Source organism: Astatotilapia calliptera, chromosome 19, assembly GCF_964374335.1.
Source record: "Astatotilapia calliptera chromosome 19, fAstCal68.1, whole genome shotgun sequence".
NCBI lineage: Eukaryota > Metazoa > Chordata > Actinopteri > Cichliformes > Cichlidae > Astatotilapia > Astatotilapia calliptera.
The window spans coordinates 2,581,079-2,604,146 of record NC_137440.1 but is presented as its reverse complement, the minus strand read 5'-3'; the positions used below and the strand labels follow the sequence as shown (position 1 = coordinate 2,604,146).

General features: G+C 44.8%; 1 protein-coding gene and 1 long non-coding RNA gene across 2 annotated transcripts in view; one reads left to right on the top strand and one right to left on the bottom strand.

The window, feature by feature from the left end:
- rragd (ras-related GTP binding D) overlaps nt 1-23,068 on the bottom strand; it is a 73,793-nt gene that overhangs the window by 29,677 nt on the left and 21,048 nt on the right. Inside the window, exon 3 of the mRNA XM_026151962.2 lies at nt 9,019-9,218. Coding sequence (XP_026007747.1) covers nt 9,019-9,218 — 200 coding nt within the window. The remainder of the gene's footprint in view (nt 1-9,018; nt 9,219-23,068) is intronic.
- Nucleotides 19,492-20,484, top strand: LOC145422640 (uncharacterized). The gene is made up of 2 exons (XR_013903928.1): nt 19,492-20,205; nt 20,288-20,484. It is a non-coding gene; the product is annotated as an uncharacterized LOC145422640 (long non-coding RNA).

Here is a 23,068-nt window from a genome sequence, read left to right as displayed (position 1 = left end):
TTTTAGGATTAGGCATAAAACGTTTTTATTTTGATAAAGGATACAGTTAGTCAGGTGACCCTTAACCCTCCCTTAGTTATGCTACAAAAGGCTTAAGCTGTTGGGGGCTTCCTATAATGCACTTAGTGTTCTTCACTCACCTATATTTAGTCTGTGTGTTTATATACCACTTGAGTTTATTTCTGTGAGGTGTTTCCTATTGAAAAGAAATTTGTCTTTCCCACTGTCGCCAAGTGCTTACACATAGGGGGTTATATCAATGTTGGGATTTCTTTCTAATATTGTATTCTTTACCTTACAATATAAACCACCTTGAGGTGAGTGTTTTCATATAAAATTGAATCAAACTGAACCGAATCAAAAGAGTTTCAAGATCCAATAATTGCAGTTTCTGCAATTTAAAAAGAAGCTGGTAACAACCCATCCAATCAACACATGCAAAGAAATCAAACCATATATGTCCATAAATTAAGTTATGTGTAATAATGAGGCGGAAACCTTACTGAAATGTATTTAAGACTTCCTAAAAAAGCCTTTGTTGGTGATAGCTTCAAGTAAACTAGTTGTATGCATTGCGCAGGTATGATTTTGCCCCATTCTTCTATACAATCAGTCTTCAAATCCTGAAGGTTCTGTAGGCCTCTTCTATGAAATTTGAGCTTTAGCTGTTTGCCAGAGATTTTCAGCTACATTCAGGTTAGGCTGGCCATTGGTTGGGCCATTCTCTGAAACCTATAGATCCTTGGCTGTGTTTGGGATCATTGTCTTGCTGAAACGTCCACCCTCATTTCATCTTCATCATACTGCAGATGGCAGCAGATTTCTATCACTGTTCCAGGGCCAGTCTGTCAGTGAATACTATTATTCCTGTCAAACAATCTTTTTGTAGGTTCAGTGGTTCACTGCAGTGCCTGGTAAAGATACCATTTAACATTGCTTTCTTGCCAAGTTATCAGTTATGTGTAGACAAAACATTAATTTATACCTGGAGTTAGAAGATGTTTTGTGCTTGAATGATTCATATGTCAGTGTTAGGAGGTTTAACAAAAAAACATTCCTCTAAAAATGGGTGGATACACAGGGTTTCCAACTGCTTGTGTTCTGGTTCTATTCCTATATAAAAGGCATTGAAAAGCACCTGTTGTGGAAGTTTTCCATTAAGTAAAGCCTGCAGACAAGCGGTGAGCGGTAGCTAACATTCTTTAATCAAAACAAAGAACAGACAACCAAGCTTGATGGAGAGCCTGCATGATCGCGGGGCAGACGGTCAGCAGAGTCTCCCTGAGCCTAGCATGGCTCTCAGTTAAATACCTTCTCCAGGAACAAAAGGCAGTACACAGCTGTTTCACACCTTAAGGTTCACACTCCCTTGCTACTCGATATATCGAGTTTTTTTTAAAAAAGATCTATATATTTTTATACGAGCTATAAGACAATATCGTTTATATCGATATAGTATATGTTACGTTATAATTATACTTGTGGAGCCGCAAGTTTGCCTCTCTTTCGTCCATTTTTGTCTCTACGCAACGTTACTGGGCCTCTGAACACAACTCCCCCTCCCCCATAGCTTCACCTGCAGGCAACACCAAGATGGACACGGCAAATCTCTGTTAACGAGTTACCGCGGATCGCTCCGTGCGTGGGGCTGGACGGCGTCAACGTGTTAGCGCGCTAACCGCGCTAACGACATGCAGGGGCTGCACAGCCTAAAATCCTTTTATTTTCTCAAAAATCGACAGTGCGCCTTATGTATGAATTCTGGTTGTGCTTACTTTCCGTGAACTGATTTTATGTGGTACACGGCGCTCAGCAATCTGTCAAAAAATGTTTTAGTACGACTTTGCTAAGCTACGGAGCTGCACTGCTTGATGGATTGTTGGAGCATTACGACTACCGTGGTCTGGAGCCTCGCGGAGCAATACGTACTGTGCTTCAACGTAATATTACCGTATTGTGTGTGTATAAGGACCATAAATGGCACCTATTAAGAGACATGGTTACGGAGCGGATTTCAAACTCCAGGCTGTCAGTCACCCAGTAGAACTTGGGAATAGAGCAGCTCTGAAATCTGTCTGTCTTTGTTATCATGCTCAGCATCTTTTAGTTTACATTTTGACTCCACAATTGTGAGCTTTTTGTTATGCACAAAAACAACATTGTTTGTTTTTGTGCATAACAGATGTACCTGTGTGACATCTGGGACACAGCTTTGACTAAGAACTCTTTTTTTTCTTACCTAAAATATCAAGATATATATCGTATATTGCCATCCAGCTAAAAAATATCAAGATATGAATTTTGGGTCATATTGCCCAGTCCTACTTGCTACCTCCCAGAGTCGTCGAAGAGACAAAAGATTCTTCCTGTGGAGTTGTCTGCTTCCCCCCAACTTCCTTACCGGACCCCCCACCATCTGTCTAACTGCATGAGTGTGAGACATGCTAAAATTCAGTGGCACTAAGGCATTATACAATAAAATAATGTGAATAATACATAAATACAAGAAATTCTTATACACACCATTGTCACTTTGCAGTTAAATATACTATGCTACACTAACTATGGCGGAATATGTCTAATATGGAGGAATTTCTGAATTTACAAATCTGAGGTTGTGGATAGACTGAAACTCCTGGACCCTGACATCTCCACTGAGAAGGAATTGAATGGTGTATGAGACACATTCAAAAGCATACTATAAATAATTGACTTCTCTTTGAACTGGAAGACAGTGGCATTGCCACAACAGAGGAAAAAGTCTTAAACTAGGAAAAACCTCCCTATTTGGATGCAAGGGAGGATTTAGATGCTGTGAGTCTTGCTTGCTCTGAGGAGAGATTCATTATGGCAGCGTACTGTCACTGAGAGAAAAGCTGAACTATCGATAATTTCTACAAGACAGTGCTGGATTTTTTTGTAGAGTTTTTGAAGTTTACTATATCGCAGTGGTTCCCAAAGTGGGGGGCGCACAGCCATTGCAGGGGGCCGTGGTATGAATAAAAAAAAAGACAAATAGTAGTGGTAGCTGCTTCTACACTGCTAGCATAATGGACAGGTTTTTGACAGGGCTCCCACACAAACACAAAGTGGAAGATGAAGCATCGCCAAATATGCTTCCAAACCAACTTCCTTCCAAGCCAAAGACTAGAAAATATAATGAAGCACACCTTGCCTTTGGCTTCACCTGCACAACAATGGGTAATGAAGGCACAAAGTTTTCTTTGTTAAGATGATCCCACACTGCTTGATGATGAGTTTCAGGCTCTGAGCAGACCAATCCATGACTGATAAAGTTCCAAGGTTCAACGTTCAAGGTTCTTTATTTGTCACATGCATAGTTATACAAGTATAACACACAGTGAAATGTAGCCTGACACGCTCCTCGACATGTGCAAAAGTTGGGGGGGGGGGGGGGGGGGGGTGTAGAGGAAGAACATTATATATATCTACATATAGTATATACACTGGGTGAATGTGCAGTAGTAGCAGCAAGCAGGTGAATTCTGTACATTAATATGAATAGACATCTGACTATTTTACAGGATAGACAATATAAACATATTTAAAATTAAAGGAATTTGAAATGTACATTGTTCCTTGGTTTAGTGTCTGGAAGAGTCCTGTCTCAGTCAATTATAGATGATGTGAGAGGGCGGGTGTGTGTGTTTAGGGCACGGATGGCTTGGGGATAGAAGCTCCTCTTGAGTCTCTCTGTCCTTGCCCGGATGATGCGGAACCTTCTACCAGATTGCAGAAGTTGGAACAGTTTGTTGCCAGGATGGGACGGGTCCTTCAGTATCTGCGCTGCTCTAGTCCGGCATCTCCTGGTGTAGGTGTCCTGAAGCGGGGGGAGAGCAATCCTGCAGCAGCGTTCTGCTGTACGGATCACTCTCTGGAGAGCTTTTTGGTCCTTCACACAGCTGTTCCCGAACCACGATGTCATGTTCTGTGTGAGGATGCTCTCCACAGCGCCTGTATAGAAAATCCTGAGGATCTTTGGAGAGACCCTGAACTTCCTCAGTTGTCGTAGGTGATACAGGCGCTGCCTAGCCTTTTTGGTCTGGACCTGAATGTGGGCAGCCCATGTCAGGTCTGAGGAGATGTGGACACCAAGATACTTGAAGGACTGCACCCTCTCCACTGGAGCTCCATTGATGATAATGGGCTTGTAGTCTCTGTGCTGACCCCTTCTGAAGTCCACCACCAGCTCCTTGGTCTTGCTGACGTTCAGCTGGAGGTGGTTGTCCTGGCACCACGATGCCAGATTCTTCACTTCGTCCATGTAGGCCGCCTCATCGTTGTTGGAGATGGCACCCAACACCACTGTGTCGTCAGCAAACTTCACAATGGTGTTGGAGCCGTGGGTGGCCACACAGTCTGAAGTGTAGAGGGAGTAGAGCAGTGGCGAGAGGACACATCCCTGAGGTGCTCCTGTGTTGATGGTGATGCTGTTGGAGAAGCACCTGCCCACCCTCACCACCTGAGTTCTGCCAGTGAGGAAGTCCAACACCCATGCACACAGACGGCTGTTAAGTCCCAGTTCCCTCAGCTTTGTGAACAGTCTGCAGGGCACTATTGTGTTAAACGCTGAACTGTAATCAACAAACAGCATTCGCACATAGTTACCCTGTTTCTTGTCCACATGGCTGAGAGTGGTGTGTAGGACGTGGGCGATGGCATCCTCTGTGGATCTGTTGGATCTGTAGGCAAACTGCAGCAGATCTGTGGTGTCTGGGATGGAGGAGGAGATGATGTTCTTCAGCAGCCTCTCAAACACCTTCATTACTACTGAGGTCAGTGCAACTGGCCGGTAATCGTTCAGGGATGAGGGTTTGCTGTTCTTGGGCACAGGAATGATGGTGGATCTTTTGAAGCATGTGGGGACCACAGACTTCGCCAGGGACTCGTTGAAGATGTAAGTGAACACACCTGCTAGCTGGTCAGCACAGCAGCGCAGCAGACGGCCGGTGATGCCGTCTGGCCCCGCCGCTTTCCTTGTGTTCACTCTCCTCAGTGCCGCTCGGACGTCATGCTCCGCGATGCTGGTCACCGGTCTCTCGCTGATGACATCACTGTCCTCGGTAGTCAGGCGGTAGATAGCATTAGTCGCCTGGCTAACCTCGAAACGGGCGTAGAACCGATTCAGCTCGTTGGTGAATGCAGAGTCGGCGTTGATCGGCGCAGTGTCCCTGGCTTTGTAGTCCGTAATGGTGCGTAGTCCGTGCCACATACTCCGTGTGTCGCCCTGGTGGAAGCGGGACTCCACACGTTCCCGGTACCGGCGTTTGGCATCTCTCACCGCGCGCCGCACGCCGTATGAGGCCGCTTTGTAGGCGCTCATATCGCCAGTGGCGAGACCCGCGTTGTAGGAGGCGGTCCTGGCGTTTACTGCAGTGCGGATCGATCTGTCCATCCACGGTTTCTGGTTTGGGAATGTGGTGACTCTCGCAGTGGGGATAATCTCCTCCGCTAGCATGTTGACGAAGCATACTGCTACTTCTGTAAACTCGTTGATGTCGACTGCGCATGCTCTGAACATGTCCCAGTCTACGTCGTTGAGTGCGTCCTGTAGCGTAGCTTCTGATTGGGCAGTCCACCGTTTTACCTCCCTCATGGTTACTTCTTCCCTCCGTATGCTTTGTTTATACTGGGGAATGAGGAAGATGGCGTTGTGGTCAGACTTCCCAAAAGCCGGGTGTGAGACAGCTTTGTAGCCCTGCTTGTATGGCGTGTAGCAGTGATCCAAAATCCGATCCCCTCTCGTTGGACACGAGACTGTGTGTTTTTCTATCTGGGTATGCTTTTACTGCATTGGCAGTGTGTTTGAGATCACTGTCACACTGAAAAATGAAGCTGTTATCACTTAGATGCTTTGAAGATGATGTAGCATTGTGGATCAACATCTGATGGAACTTTTCTGTGTTCATAGTTCCATAATTATTGAAAAGATCCCCAACACCACTGGCTGAAATGCAGCTCCACAACAGAGGGCCCATTGTCTTTTAGGGCATTTTTATAAACCTGTAGTTTGTTTACTCTGGTCTGAAACAGTTAAGTTGTAAACTTGTAGCTTTTCCCTGTAATTCAGTTGATTTTCACACAGAAAAATCCAATTGAACTCCAAACAAACTGTAAGGAGTCTAAATTCCACCTGGACACCAGCTCTTTTACCTCTCCTCCTCCGTGATTTGTGTGGACCCAAAAGGGTGCTGTTGGCGACATCTGTCAAAAATCCAGACACCGGCGGCGGAGGAGGGAAGAAGCCATTGTATGAAGGAGCGATATCCAGGCCCACCATAGAGGAGCGAATAGATAGTAGTGTCAGACGATCATAGACTAGGGCAGGCAATACATCAGAGACAAAAACGGAGAGCAGGACAGTCAGAAACAGCAGCATAACAGAGCGAGGGAAACTGCAGCCACCAGCAGCAAGGCCGAACACAGGCGCCATCATACCGGAGATGGTATGGTAAATTTACAACCTACACCTGATTGTTGGGTCGGCTCAAGGCGGAATCATGTTCACACTGTAAACTAACCACCCTGGAGTTCGTTATGAACTGGGCTGAGACCACCAACTCCAAAGCATAATGGGGTGGTTTTTTTCTCTTTGGTTGACACCTAAGTTTTATTACTCTGCTCATATCTGCTTAAGTGAACCGCACTGTGACCAACACATACATAGTATCACAGGGTTTGTGGCATTTTGTTTTCAGTGATTTTAGTTTTCAGACTGCTGTGCAGTTTTTCACCTGTCTTGTTCCCAACAATCTCCTGATATAAGGAAAAACTGATTATTCAATCAGCCCCAGCTGCCATGCCAGCCTCCCTGGCACCAGCCCTGAACCAACTGAAAAACTGCTCCTCTGCAGCAGAGCCGGAGACCACAACCCGCCACATACCCCACTGCCCAACTTAGGCCGGGGACACAACCAGATGAGCTTACTCCCTCACCCCCACGAGCAGGAGAGGAAATCAGCCACGACTATCTGCACCCCTCGCCTATGGACCAACTTGAACTTAAATAGCCAGAGAGCCAAATACCACTGAGTGACCCAGGCATCGGTATTCTTCATGCGGTGGAGCCATTGCAGGGGGCATGGTCGGAACAGAGGATGAATGAGCGTCCCAGGAGGCAATAACGAAGAGGGTCGACTGCCTGCAAGATTGCTAGACTGTTCTTCTCCACTGTGCTGTATCGGGACTTCCTCTTCCGGCTGACGAACACAATAGGGTGGTCGATCTCACTTACCTGCTGTGACAAAACGGCCCCCAACCCTCTGTTCAAGGCATCCATCAGCAGAATGAAAGGGAGGGAGGGAAAGTTAGGAGCACGGGGCAGGGGTTCCCCAAAGAGAGCATGCCTGGCACCGCGCCATTCACTGGACCAAATCTAGGACACCCTTTCAGGCAAGGTCAGTTAAAGGGCTTGTTTTTTCCGTGAAGTCAAGCGCAAACTGGAGGTAGTAAAATGGTAAATGGCCTGTATTTGTATAGTGCTTTACTTAGTCCCTATGGACCCCAACGCGCTTTACACTACATTCAGTCATCCACCCATTCACACACTGGTGACGGCAAGCTGCATTGTAGCCACAGCTGCCCTGGGGCACACCGACAGAAGCTGCTGACACTGGCGCCACCGGGCCCTCTGACCACCACCAGTAGGCAACGGGTGAAGTGTTTTGCCCAAGGACACAACACCCGAGACTGTCGGAGCCGGGGCTCGAACCGGCAACCTTCCAATTACAAGACGAACTGCCAACTCTTGAGCCACAATTGCCCCGTCTTATCTGTTTGGGGGGTTCGTTTGGACGGTGGGAGACAGACTTTTTGAGGTTGGCTATGACTCCAGCACCGTAGCCACTCAACTAAATATCATCCGCCCAGATGTCGCTGTTGATCATCAAGTAAGCAGCAGTATATGCAGCATGTGGACGCAAGAGCCAGTCCATGAGGTTATGGAAGGTGGCTGTGGTTCTGAACAAGCCAAGCGGAAGTATGACAAAATGCTACAAACCGTACATAGTGGAGAAGGCAGTTTTTTCTTAGATTCAGGGTGGCAACATTAAATTTCATTTTTAGATGGGTTTTAGACCTTCCTCACGGTTTTCTTTAATTACATCCATACCGTATTGAGTACCTGGTCAGTCCAGGACTACCTGCCTGATGCCCTCAAAACTGAGGAAGGAAGAAGTAGATCACTACCCGAGCCTCCCCAGAAAGCAGAGGCAACAGGCCGAGTGACCATTTTTCTTCCAAGCCACAAGTACACTTCCAGCGTGGCTTAGAAGACTTCTAGGATCATGCGTGGGTCATCTCCCTCCTCAAACCCAGGGCTGGTGGGTGTTGTGACAGTGACAGTTGAGTTCGTTGCAAAAATACTTTCATTCCTATACAAATCTAATGGACCTCGGTCAACACTCTGCTATTGAGATTATGTTTTCAGTCACTCTTTTCAGATCATTACAGTTTCAGAAAGGAGGATTATCTAGGATATCACTAGCTAATGACTAGTGATTAACAAGTTGTTAGAAGCATGCAGTTTTACAGCCAAACTCATGATGCCAAAATTGCAACTTACTTCTGATTTAACCCTTTTAGGACTTAAATGCACCTCTCCATTGATTAGTGAGCAATAATCGAAATAGCAAGGTGTTTTGCTTTACCAACATGTAATATCTAGCACTGTCACAGATTTACATAAACATCATCAGCACAAAATGACCGTTAATTAATTCTGTGGCTTTTAAATATGTACACAACAACTGAACTAATATACAAAAAAGAAAAGATTGAAAGTTGAAAGAGGTGTTTAAAAGGGGAAAGAACTATTAATTAACTGAATTGAATCATGAATGAACAAGTACCCAATAATGCAGCCAATATCCAAATATTTTATGAAAGACCTTCAAAAAAGTACTGTTGCTTAATACCACTTTTTAAAAAAATCTATGCATATAATTAATCCAAACCTCAAACTCAAAATCCCTTTATAAGCTTTAGTTGATGCACAACCTTAGATGTATCTGCTCCAGTCCTGCATCTGTGAGGTCAGTGTTGGTTCGTTTGTGGATATCCCTCTGCTTCTCAATCTTGTGGTCATCAGACAAGCCATCCACTTTGTGAATGAACACTTCAAAGCTGATATCTGGGTTTACTTTGTAAGCCCTGGTCACTGTGAGATGCAGTCTACTCAGAGCTTCCACATAGTCATCCTGTCATGAAAAGAGAAATTCCTTTTAGTCTAAGCTCTTACAAACTGTTCATCAAAAAGCAAGAAGTAGACTAAATTTTAACTTGATTTTAAACCCCTTGAACTAAGCATGACACTTCAATCCCAGTAGTTGAAAAAGGTAAGTCCTGTACCAAAATAAAACAAACAGCCCCAATAAACAAGAATTTAGAACACAAAATGTTTTTTACTTGAGCTAAACACTGCACCAGCATTACAGCCGAATTGGATTTTCTTGTTTCTTAGTACAAGGATACCTCAATTTTGCAAAGGTTAAGTATCTAGGAATCTAGGAAAAAAAGCAAGATATATGACTGCCACGGTGGGCTGTGCGTGTATGTGTGCATGCGTCTTAAGTCCTCCCACCTTGCCACACCTCCATTTATATTCCCCTTCTCCTTTTCTCTCCTACTGATCTCCATGAACTAACTTCAAGCCATCACACAAACATGTCAGTTAAAGCCCATCCACAAAAGTCTGTTAAAAAAATCACCATTAAAACTTAAGTATTAAAAATGATTTAGGGTTCATCATAGCACAGAAACAGAACTAGTGAAGGTTACTAGTGATCAATGTTCCCTCTAATTTTTCATGTGTCTGAGCGAACACAAAAACTCCCTGAGCGGTCCCTTGGACCACTGTGAGCAACATTAGACGTGTGCACTGTGGTCACGCCAGCATCCAATCCATCCAAGTTACCTGGTTTATTAAAATAACAAAATTACAGCATTTATGTTAGACTACTTTTAATTAACTGCTTTAGCCCACTTACAATGAAAATTTTAAAAAAATCTTGTTCATGACCTGTGTAGTATGTTAACACTATTGGAAGTAACTTGAACTCCAATTTTGAAAACAAAACTTTAGCTTTTATAAAGCTCTGACTTGTATTATGAATATGAGTCTGTGGTCTGGGAGAGAGTCCTGTAACTATCTGTCTGCAAAATACAGTATATAATGACCAATGTTGGGTAATTAATTATATTGTTACTTCTTCAAAAAAGTAACAGAGTTATGCAAACAACAACGTTTTTTACAGCTGTTTACCTAGAAATGCAGCCAAGGTGGGGTTTTTTTTTTTAAACTTTTATTGCCAAAAATAACAAGGCAGTTCACATCAACAACATGACCCGAGACCAAATCTGCAGTATATAATGGTGCGGGATATTCAAAAACTTAATTTAAAAGGAAAAACATATATACACATATACATATTAGAGATGGCACGATACCACTTTTTTATGTCCGATACCGATATCATAAATTTGGATATCTGCCGATACCGATATGAATCCGATATAGTGTTTTTTAATCAACAAAACTGTTTTTTTTAAATATCTTGCTGCATTTTGTATAAGTTCATAACTCAAGTTTAAAACAACAACTACACTAAAGCTATTCTGTTATACCTGTATGTAAAAAAAATAAATTTCATAGTTCAGCAATACTGATCAATCTAATAAACTTAAACCTACACCATCCTCCCTATTCTGGTATTTTAAAGAGTACTTAGCGTAAATATTAAGCAACCTAACTAATAGGGTTCCAACTCCCAGCAACAACAAAAATAAATAAATAAAAAATAGGGAACCACCCCTCACGCTCCACCTCATGATGCTTAATCGACGTAATCAACCTTAATTTGATGCAGTGTGAAAAAAAATGCACAGAAATCAATTATTTTTCAATATATTAAAATATTAAATAGATTCAACATCTTTCTTCAACAGAATTGCAGACTGCACAGATGGTACATTCCCAAAGGAAAAAGTACTATAGTTTACTAGGGTATATTCGACTTAATAGTCACTATATACAGTAATTGATTTCTATTCATTTTACATCAAATTAAAACTTTGGGTGTCAGATAATTATTTATTAAAAGCTAGACATTTTAAATGAGAATAAGAAAAAAAAGTATGTCTTTGTGCCCCCTTTTCCCTATTAATGCCCTATCGGCCCCCCTGGCTAAACTTTGCTAGATCCGCCCCTGCACAGTTACCAGCGTCAGCTACGTAGAAAAAGATCCTGGTGTAGAAAGTAATACTAAATAAATTCTAACAACAGCTTATCAAGCTTAAATGTGCTGCTGTTGTTTATCCACTGGTTTCCTCTTTCTGGTGCAAAGTGGGCCAAAAACAAACAAGAGAGACGGACTCGCGACAGAAAAGCCGATCAGCAGTTTCATGATTGAAGTAGCAGCAAGAAGAGGCAGTTGCTCCATATATCGTTTGTTAAGCTTAACGCAGGAATGCTTTACAAACATTCAGAGATGAACTTACACACTTGCTTTACTTCTCTCAGGGATAACTTTGTTGGAGATGAAATGCCGGGTTGCTAGCGAAGCTCCAAATGCTATCCAGACCACCAACAGGTCCCGCATGCCACAGCCGCTCTATCACGTGATGCATACATCAAACATCAGGCATGCTTTCAGAGCGACACCCCTCCCCCACCTGGCTGGATCTGACCACCTCTGCATGTCCCTCACCCCCACCTACACCCCCTGCTGAGAAAAACAAAGCCCCAGACAAAGACAATAAAAACCTGGCCTGAAGGAGCCCTCTCTCAACTGCAGGACTGCTTCTCAACAACTGTATGGGATTTATTCTCCAGCCACAACCTCCAGGAGTACACGGACACTGTACTCTCGTACATCAGGAACTGTGTTGACAATGTCACCGTCAACAAAAGGGTCAGGGTGTTTCCAAATCAGAAACCCTGGATGAATAGCGAAGTGCAATCCCTCCTAAAAAGCCGCAACACTGCCTTCAAGTCAGGGGACAGGGCTGCGTATAGGGCAGCCAGGGCAGACCTGAGTAGAGGCATCAGGAAAGCTAAGGCTGTCTATAGAAGAAGGATTGAAGATCATTTTGCTGACAACGACCCCAGAAAAATGTGGCAGGGGATCAATCACATTACCAACTACAGAAGCAATAACCAGGCGACATCTAGGACTGATGCCTCGCTGGCTGAGGATCTAAACCGTTTCTTCGCCCACTTTGAGACGATCAAGCCCTCAGCTGCCACACCACTTCCACCCGCCCCCAGCACTGGCACACTAACACTCAGGGAGCATCAAGTGAGGTGTGTTCTAAGGTCAGTGAATCCCAGGAAGGCGGCAGGTCCTGATGGAATACATGGAAAGGTTCTCAGAGCATGTGCTGACGAACTGAGTCTTCACTAAAATCTTCAACCTTTCCTTGTCATCAAACACCGTCCCGCCCTGCCTCAAAACCTCCACCATCATCCCCATCGCCAAGAAGACAGCTGTGTCCAGCCCAAATGACTACAGGCCTGTTGCACTTACGCCTGTAGTGATGAAGTGCTTTGAGAGACTGGTCTGTCAGCACATCAGGGCTGGTCTGCCTCCCACTCTGGACCCCCACCAATTTGCCTACAGGACAAATCGATCCACCGAGGACGCTATCACCATAGCGCTCCACACTGCGCTGAGTCACCTGGAGCACCGAGGAAGCTATGTGAGAATGCTCTTCCTGGACTTTAGCTCAGCATTCACCCATATCATCCCGGAGATCCTGGTCCAGAAACTGTCTCACCTGGGACTCTCCACCCCCATCTTCCTCTGGATCAAGGACTTCCTGACAAATAGACCACAGTCTGTCAGACTCGGCCCCCACCGGTCCAGCACCATCACACTCAGCACCGGGTCTCCACAAGGATGTGTTTTGAGTCCCCTCCTGTTTACGCTCTACACATCCGACTGCTCCCCTACCCATCTCTCAAACACCATCATAAAGTTCGCGGATGACACCACAGTGGTTGGACTCATCTCAAGGGGAGATGAGTCGGACTACAGAGATGAGGTCAACAGACTGACTGAGTGGTGTTCAGTTAACAACCTCCAACTGAACACCACGAAAACTAAAGAACTTATCTTGGACTTCAGGAAGGGCAGAGCAGACCCGGCCCCACTTTACATTCACGGGAGCTGTGTGGAGAGGGTACACTCCATGAGGTTTCTGGGCATGCACATCTCTGATGACCTCTCCTGGACTGCAAATACCACGGCGGTGGTTAAAAAGGCCCAGCAGCGTCTCCAATTTCTGAGAGTGCTCAGGAGGAACAACCTGGAGGAGAGGCTGCTGGTGACATTTTACAGAGCCACCATAGAGAGCATCCTAACGTACAGCATAACAACATGGTATGCAGGGTGCTCAGCTGCGGACAGGAAAGATCACTGGCTGCTCTCTGCCCAGCCTGGAGGTCACTGCAAACTCTCGGTACCTCAGCAGAGCTGGCAATATCATCAAGGACCACTCTCACCCCAGCAACCAACTGTTTGAACCATTACCGTCAGGCCGACGGTACAGGTCACATAAAACCAGGACAAACAGATTCAGGGATAGCTTCTTTCCCAGAGCTATCACCGTAGTAAATAAGCACAAAAACAATTGAACCTATTCCATACCGTCACGGTCATTATATTATGCTGCTATTCATACTGTCATTATATTAATGCTGCTATCCTGTATATATTGTACATACTATTGTTTGAGTACTCACGATTGTTTTTTTGTACTTTTTATATTTTACATTTATATTTATTATTGAAACTTGCACCAAGGGAGTGGCACTCCAATTTCGTTGTACTCTGTACAATGACAATAAAGGCTATTCTATTCTTAAAAAAAAAAAAACTAAAAAAAAACTGTGGGTGTTTCTGGTTTGAGACAGTGAATTGTTATCATTTTTCTTTATCTATTTTTAAATAGAAAGGTTTTCAGTGGAGTTCTAAAAAACCTTAATTTAACCTTCCAGTCAAATTCCTTCCACATTTGACTACCCGCCCCTCTGTGGCAGCCACAGCAGACACTCTCCCATGTGACATCATCCAAAATTATATTGAGTTCCATTTCCCATTGTTGTTTTATATGATAGGTATTATCAGACATGTCAATCAGCAGTTTCGGGTAGATCAAAGACACTTGGTTTTTCAATGTACCCGACTTTTCAAGCAGTTTTATAAAATGGTTTTCTAAGCCGATTAGTTCTCTTCTAATATTGTCCCAATCTTTATGCTTTGTAATGTAGTCCATTAACTGTAAGTATCTAAAATGGTCCCCTGGGGATAAAGCATATTTAGCCCTTAGCCGAGTAAAACCGAGTATTCTTTTTTTTATGTCTCAAACTTTATTAGATTTTAATATAAAAAAAAAAAAAAGATAACAGAATGGACATTCCCAGTAACAACAACAGAACAAATTGAGAATCAATGAGAAATAAAAAGTGTAATCCGATCCATTAAATATCAAAAAAGCACCTCACAAAACTGGCGACACGGCGTAACTCGGCTCATAACCGTAGCACGTTGGAGCAGTGTGGTCACGTGATAGAGCGGCTGTGTGTATTTGTAGCCTCGCTACCAAACCGGCATTTCATCTCTGAGGAAGTCATCCCAGAGAGAAGTAAAGCAAGTGTGTAAGTTCATCTCTGAATGTTTGTAAAGCATTCCCGCGTTAAACTTAACAACCGATATATGGAGCGACTGTCTCTCTCCGGCTGCTAATTCAATCATGAAACTGCTTAATGATCAGCTGATCGGCTTTTCTGCCGTGAGTCCGTCTCTCTTGTTTGTTTTTGGCCCACTTTGCACCAGAAAGAGGAAACCAGCAGCTGAACAACAGCAGCACGTTTAACCTTGATAAGCTGTTGTTAGAATTTATTTAATATTACTTTCTAGACCAGGATCCTTTTCTACGCAGCTGACGGCTGTAACTGTGCAGGGGCGGATCTAGCAAAGTTTAGCCAGGGGGGCCGATAGGGCACGAACAGGGAAAAGGGGGCACAAAGACATACTTTTCTTTCTTATTCTCATTTAAAATGTCTAGCTTTAAATAAATGATTATTTGAATCTTACACCCAAAGTTTTAATCTTATGTAAAATCCAAACCAAACTTTGTTCTAGTTTAATGCTTATAATAGAATTTAACAAACACTGAGAATGGACACAGTACAATAGATCCCCTAAGGGTATGAACTCACCGCTCCACCTTGTGTCAATTTCAGTTTAGAGAAGAGGTCCAAGTTAACCTCCAGAATAGTCCTTAATACGAAAATAAAACGAGCACGTAATAATCATCATTTGTATCTCTCTCTAAACATAATCAAAACTCAATTAATAAAACCAGGAGCCACGAGCTGTTCCAGTACTTCGGGGTCCAGGAAAAAAAAACAAAACAAAAAAAAAAACACAGGAGAATATTACTACCCAGAAAATAAACAGAACCGACAGGTAAAAGAAGAAACAGAACAACAAAAAAAGGACAAAAACAAACAAGCAAACAAACCGGTTTTACACCATGGAGTGAATGAAAGTCATTGCTTTTTTATGGTCCTCGAAGTGACAGGATCCCTGAGGAGCTTTCACAACAAGCACTGCTGGATAGAATAAGGAGAAACCAATACGTTTGTTGTGCAGAAGCTTCTTGCACTCATTAACAGTGTTGGTCAAGTTACTTGAAAAAAGTAATCAGTAACTAATTACCGATTACTTCCCCAAAAAGTAATCCCATTACTTTACTGATTACTTATTTTCAAAAGTAATTAATTACTTAGTTACTTTTTAAAAACACGATTTACAACCTGAATAGGTGATAAAGCGATAGATCTTTCAGCCCAATTCTACTTTTTCTGCATAATCCATCATATAAAATGTAAACAAATAAAAAAGTCCCTTTTTAAAACTTGTTTTATTAGTTTTAACCTTTTAACTTTATGCATCAAGCAAAAATTTAATTATATGCAACATTCTCTGACTGGAAGAAATTTGTTTAACATTTAAACTTGTTTTCTGCACATTATAGCACATAAAATATATTTTTTGTGTGTGTTTACACTCACTCTTTCAAATAGATGCAAGTAAAACACAGCAGAAAATAAATAACATCAAAGACTCAGCGGTCCTGTTACTCTATTTTCACCTGTAAAGCAGGAGTGGCGTAGACGGAGGTTTACCCTGGTGCAGGTGTGCAGCGGTCAGTTGAAGAATCCGCGAGTTTCTCTGTGAGTTTCCCATTACGTGGTAGCGCACTCCCAGTGCTTGCTTGGAAGTGTAGGGGTTTTTTTCGGTGTAAAAAGAAGTTTTCTTCCCACGCACAACGGACACTAATGTTTTTGTCACTTTTTATGGAATCAAACTCAAAATAAGGTCAGTACTTCCACGCTTTAAACACTGCACGCATAGATACCCACTGCGTTTCTGAATCATGAATAATCCAGACAGCCATTGATTTTAATTGAGCTGCCCAATAGTACATTCTGAAGTTAGGCAACTTGAGGCCCCCTTTTTCTTTTCCAGACATTAAGATTTTGACTCTGACCCTTGGTCGTTTATTCTGCCAGATAAATTTAGATGTAATGCTTTCTAATAATTTGAATGCAGACTGTGGGATCAAAATGGGTAGGTTCTGAAATAGGAATAGTAGGCGTGGAAGAATATTCATCCTTATACATTCAATCCTCCCCATAAAAGTGAGTGGGAGTAGGTTCCATCTGTCCAAGTCCCCCTTAATCTCCTTGAACATCCGATCATAATTGAGTGCAAGTAACTGATTGGTTTTAGGAGTAATAATTACCCCCAAGTATCTGAAGCCCTGTTTGGAGTGTCTAAAAGATACAAGATGATCTAGCTGTGTGGGCCAGTTGCCAACAATCATTAACGCCTCAGATTTATTTGTATTTATTTTATAACCTGACACTGTACCATAATCTCTAAGGTTGCTCAGAAGGGCCGGAACAGAGGTGACCGGATTCTCTAAAAATAGCAGAATATCATCTGCGAAAAGTGACAGCTTATGTTGTGTATTGGTTTCATCTCTAATTCCTTGTAGGAGAGGGTTGGATTTTTATATAGTGTTTGGACCCATGAGAGAAAAGTCTCATTGAAGCCCATGTGCCTGAGAATCTGTTGCAGGAAGTCCCAATCTACCCGGTCAAAGGCCTTTTCCGCATCCAGGCTCAAGAACATTGATGAGGTGTCCCTTTCCTGTGCCATAATCTGAAGATTGAGGGCCCTTCTAACATTATCTGAACCTTGCCTATGGGAAATAAAACCTGTTTGGTCAGGTTTCACTATTTTTTCTTCAGACCATGACTGGGGGGGATCACCTTTAAATAATGCATAATTATAAACTTTGCAATAACAATGGTGTTAGCTCTTTTTCAAAAAAATTGTAATACTCCCCAGGCAGTCCATCCACTCCGTGAGACTTGTTGTTTTTCACTTTTCCAATACTGTCTTTTATTTCTTCAATGGTGATTGAATTTGTTATTAGTTCAGCCTCTTCCTGAGACAGTTTACTAAGATTGATCAGGTTAAGAAATTGTTCAATCTTTTCAATCTTATTTGGGACATTTTCTTCTTTATATAATTCCTGGTAATACAGAGAAAATGCTTTTGCAACTTCGTTAGGTTGGCACACTATTTTTCCGGAGTGTGGATATTTGATTTTATGAACAACCCTACTTGATTGCTCTTTACGCAGCTGAAATGCCAGCAGTCGGCTTTTTCCTCTGCTCTTTCAATGAGTTCAAAGTCCCAGTGTCTTTAGTTACCTCATAAACTTTTTCTAATTTCTTAATTTTGTTTTCTAGTTCTGTTTGTTCTGCTAGTCTCTCTTTTTTCAGTCTTGATGAAACTGCTATAATTATCTGTCAAATAACTTTTGGCACTCTCCCACAAGATTGAAGGGGACACCTCATTATTATCATTGAATTGAATATATTCAGTCAGACTCTTCTGAAGTTCTTGTCGAGTTGTTTCATTATTCAAGATAGATACATTGGCTCTCCAATATTTAAAATGATTGTTTGGATTCATTCTTAATTTCATACAAACTGGGGCGTGATCAGAGATAGTGATTGCTTCTATGCTACACTGTCTAGTCCTATAAAGGTCCGTCCTAGGCATTAAAAACATGTCTATCCTTGAATGGCTGCAATGTATATGTGAATAGAAAGTAAAATCTTTTTCTTGGGGGTGCAACTGGCGCCACACATCCACTAGGCCCAATTCCTTAATCATTGTATTTAAACTACAAGATTTTGAGGTTCCGGTGATGTCACCCCACCGAATGGCAACTTAACGGGTAGCTCTCTCTCATAATTAATTCTTTCCCCCCGTAAAGCATCTAAATTACTAAAAATCTTTCGACATACAGTAAAGGTATACGCGGGGTGAACATCGGGAAAAGAGACAAGCAGAAAGGGTCGGCAGAGGAACGTACAAATGAAGGGCTTCCTGCAGCAGTGTCACCACCTCGATACGAAGCTAATGCTATGGCTAGTGCGGAGGAAGATTCTGCTTTAACCACGATACTGGAAGAAATACGGGACTTTCAGAGAGAGTTCCAAGATTTCAAGTATGACCTGGTCAGAGTCAACAATAAGATAACCGAAGCAGAGACCCGTATTGCGAAAGTGGAAGACCAAGTGCAAAACACAGAAAAGGTGATGCTAAAGATGCTAAAAATCATCAGCGAGCAAGAAAATAAAATTGTGGACCAGGAAAGCTGGGCCCGGCGAAAGAATCTAAGGCTGTACAACGTACTCGAAGGAGCGGAGGGCTCCTCAATGCCAGCTTTCTTGGGAAAAATATTGAAGGAATGTGTCGATCTCCCCCAGGGCACAGAGCTTGGCATCGAGAGATCACATCGGGCCCTGGGAGCAGCGAGGAACCGAGAAGAAACTCCCCGCTCAATATTAATACGTTTTGCCTGCTTTACTACAAAGGAGGAAGTTTTGCGCAAAGCGTGGGCCAAGAGGACCGTCCTGTTGAACGGTCAGAGAGTATACTTTGACCAGGACTATGCTCCAGCCATCCTGCGGAAACATAAGGACTATGCTGAAGCTAAAAGGGCTTTGAAACAACAGAACATAAGATTTCAGACTCCCTATCCTTCTAAATTGAGGGTTTTCTATCAGGATGGAACTGTGCTCTACTCGACGGCGGAGGAGGCGACGACTGCGGATATGCGAACCAGGGGATTCCAGATCGCTAAAGTCACACTGAAGCAAACCCTAACCAAGCACTTGTCAAGTTCAGCGTGGGGGACGATGGGGATGTCGCAGCGGTGCGACTCAGAGGGGCACAGAGAAAGAGCCATTCGTGAGCAGTTTCAGATTTTTAGGAGGCGCTCCCCCTCCACTACAGGAGACCAATGAGGATATACTACTCTGTCAAAGTGGGTGAGACAATAGATACCTTCCCCTTACTAGATGAATAGTTAAGACTATCAGAGAGACGATGGAGAAATGCACCTTAAAGGCGAAATCAGGGGCCCTTATCCTTTAGCAAGGAGAGGCTTCCCCCTGCTGGTGGGACTTACACAACATATGTGCCAGGGTCTGATAGGAATGACCCCAACCTTGGAATCACGTTTTTCTTTTTTCTGTTTGGTTTTGAGCAGTTATTATTGTTCATTGTTCAGTTTCTCAGAGGGAGTTGACCAGTCAATAAGTTATACAAGTTCTGATACTTCATTTTATGAAAAATGAGTGCCACGACCTTCCCCAGTCCCCCAAACCCCTGACAGGCCATCACCCTCCTCCCCCTCCCTTTCTCCCTCCTCCCCACACCTGAAATTCACTGAGGAGATGATGGAGCGGGTCAATGCTGGGCTCAGATCTACCCCCCGTCCCAATCCCTTTTTGTCCCCCATAAACCCCCCACCAGAGCGGCCAAAGGTTCGCCATCGAGCCCCACCCTGTCATGGTCCCTGTGCCCCGCTGGTCAATCCTCTATTGGGCAATATGTTTGTGGTTTGTTTGCTCTCTCGCCCTCTCTCTCTCACTCTCTCTCTCTCTCGCCACGGCGATGCTCACTGCGGGCTCCCGCTGCTGGCCCACACACCTGCTCATCACCACACCGGCCGCTGATCCCAGCTGATTACTGCACTACTTAGATGGCGAGTCTGCACTAGTCTTCGCTGGATCGTTGAGCTATCAGTGTCAGTTAGACTTGTGTTTCGGCTAACCTTCACCTTGAGAATTTCTTATTATTATCCTGCTAACCCCACGTTTTGTGTGTAGATCGTTTTTGGAACCCGATGCGGAGAGGAGTGATTGAAGGGGGAACGTTTTGTACAGAAAGTGTGGAACACCCTTCTCCCAACCCTGTTTCCCACGGACCCTGGCGACCCGGACCCGTTTCCCCTGCACGTTGTATATAGCCACTTGGTGTATGTGTTCACTGTAAATAAACGCACTGTCCTTCGCTTAAAGGAAAACCCTGGCCTGCGCCTGAGTCTCTTTCGGAACCCCTAACAGAACGATCCAGCCATTATGGACTCAGCAGGACAGGACCCCGTGGGCCGGGCTCTGGCCGCCCAGGAAGCCGCGCTGGCCCGCCATGAACAAATGCTCGGGCAGCTACGGCAGGATGTCGCCGCATTGACCCTGGCGGTGGCGCAGTTAATACCGCTGGAGGGAAATGCGCAACCAGGGAATCCCCAGCCGCCCAGCCCGGCTCCCCAGGCGGCACCGCCCGCCGTAGCGTCAGGTAGCTCACCGCGGGTCGGTACGCCGTCTGATGGACCTTTACCCACACCGGAACCATTCTCGGGTGAGTCTGACAAATGTGCCGGATTTTTGGCTCAGGTGTCTCTGACGTTTCGCGAGCTGCAGCGTTTTCATAGCAACGATGGGGCGAAGATCACTTATTTAGTTCAACTTCTGAGGGGCCGTGCACTAAAGTGGGCCCAGGTTGTGTTAAACTCTGATCCTGTCATCACCTACGCTGACTTTCTCTCCAAATTTAAGAATGTGTTTAACCCAGGCACCGGGGCAGAGGCCGCTGCTCTCCGTCTCCTCAACTTCAAACAAGGTAGGAGAAGCATGTCTGAATACGCTATCGACTTCTGGATTCTGGCAGAAGAGGCAGGGTGGAATCAGGAGGGGCTACGGAGCACGTTGCTGAACAATATCAGAGAAGAATTAAGGGACGAGCTAATCATGCGTGATCTCCCTGCCTCCTTTAATGAGCTAATGTCCCTGTGCATTAAGGTGGATGAGCGGTTACGGGCTCGCCGGTCGCAGCGGAACTACAACCTCCATGAGGCTGCGGGAGTCTCTGGCACCGGCGCCATGGCGGATGCCGGCCCCTCCCAGACTCACGAGAGCGGGGACGGAGAGGAACCCATGCAGCTGGGCGGCTCCCATCGTCAGCGCCGGATTACCGCCGGTGAGTGCCTCTATTGTGGTCACAGGGGACATGTTGTGGCTACCTGCCCTTCGCGGGCAAAAGGGCGCGCCCGCCAGTGATGGTAGGAGTACTGGTGGGCGAGCTGAGCCAGGAAGAAGCTCCTCCCCGTTTAACACTATCGGCCACGCTTTCCATTCACTCTAAGAGCCGCTCCCTATCGGTGTTAATCGACTCTGGGGCGGAACAAAACTTTATTTACTGTCAGTTAGCCCGGCAACTTGGGTTACTATTGGAGCCCCTGCCTCATGCATTACGTGTTACGGCATTGTCAGGTCAACGCCTTCCAGACATCGCTCTGGTGACGGAGCCTGTCGAGCTCATCCTCTCTGGCAATCATTCTGAAGAAATCTGTTTTTTGGTGTTTAAAGCAACTCGCACTCCACTAGTTCTCGGCCATCCTTGGCTACAACAGCACAACCCTCACATAGATTGGCTAAAGGGGCGTGTCACTGGGTGGGGGGAGGACTGCCACATGACCTGCCTTAAAGCAGCCTCGCCTCCAAGCACTGAAACGCCCTCTCCTGGGGTATTGAAATCAGCTGATTTAACTAATGTGCCCTCTGTTTATCACGACCTAGCTGAGGTGTTTCAAAAGGCCCGCGCCCAGTCACTTCCTCCGCATAGACCCTATGACTGTGCTATCGAACTGCTCCCGGGAGCTCCTTTACCCACCAGTCGGCTATATAGCATCTCACTTCCAGAACGAGACGCTATGGACAAGTACATCACGGAATCCCTGGCTGCCGGCCTCATTCGGGCCTCCACCTCTCCAGTCGCGGCAGGCTTCTTCTTTGTCGAAAAGAAGGATAAAACCCTCCGGCCATGCATTGACTATCGCGGATTAAACAACATCACAGTAAAAAATAAATACCCTCTGCCGCTCCTCAGTTCGGCCTTCGAGCTCCTCCAGGGGGCTACTGTTTTCACCAAACTGGATTTGCGAAACGCATACCATCTGGTTCGCATCCGTGAGGGCGATGAGTGGAAGACCGCCTTCAACACCCACCTCGGCCACTTCGAGTACCTTGTCATGCCCTTTGGTCTCACTAACGCCCCTGCGGTGTTCCAAGCCCTGGTGAACGACGTGCTCAGAGACTTCATTAACCGTTTTGTTTTTGTCCATCTAGATGACATCCTGATCTTTTCCAGAAACCAATCCGAGCACGAGACCCATGTCAGACAGGTCCTGCAACGACTCCTCGAAAACCGATTGTTCGTCAAAGGAGAAAAGTGTGAGTTCCACGTCTCCACCGTTGCATTCCTGGGGTACATAATCGACCAAGGAAACCTCCGCCCGGACCCTGTGAAGGTAAAAGCCGTTGTTGAGTGGCCGGAACCTCCTAATAGGCACCAACTGCAACGTTTCCTTGGGTTTGCCAACTTTTACCGGCGGTTCATTCGGGACTTCAGCCGAGTTGCCTTGCCGCTGACCCAGCTAACCTCTCCCAAGCTTCCTTTTCAGTTGAACAAAGAAGCTCAGGCAGCTTTCCAAGAACTGAAGAAACGATTCGCCTCAGCCCCCATCCTGATCCAACCCGACCTCACGCAGCCATTTGTGGTCGAGGTCGACGCGTCCGACTCAGGGGTTGGAGCGGTTCTGTCGCAACGGA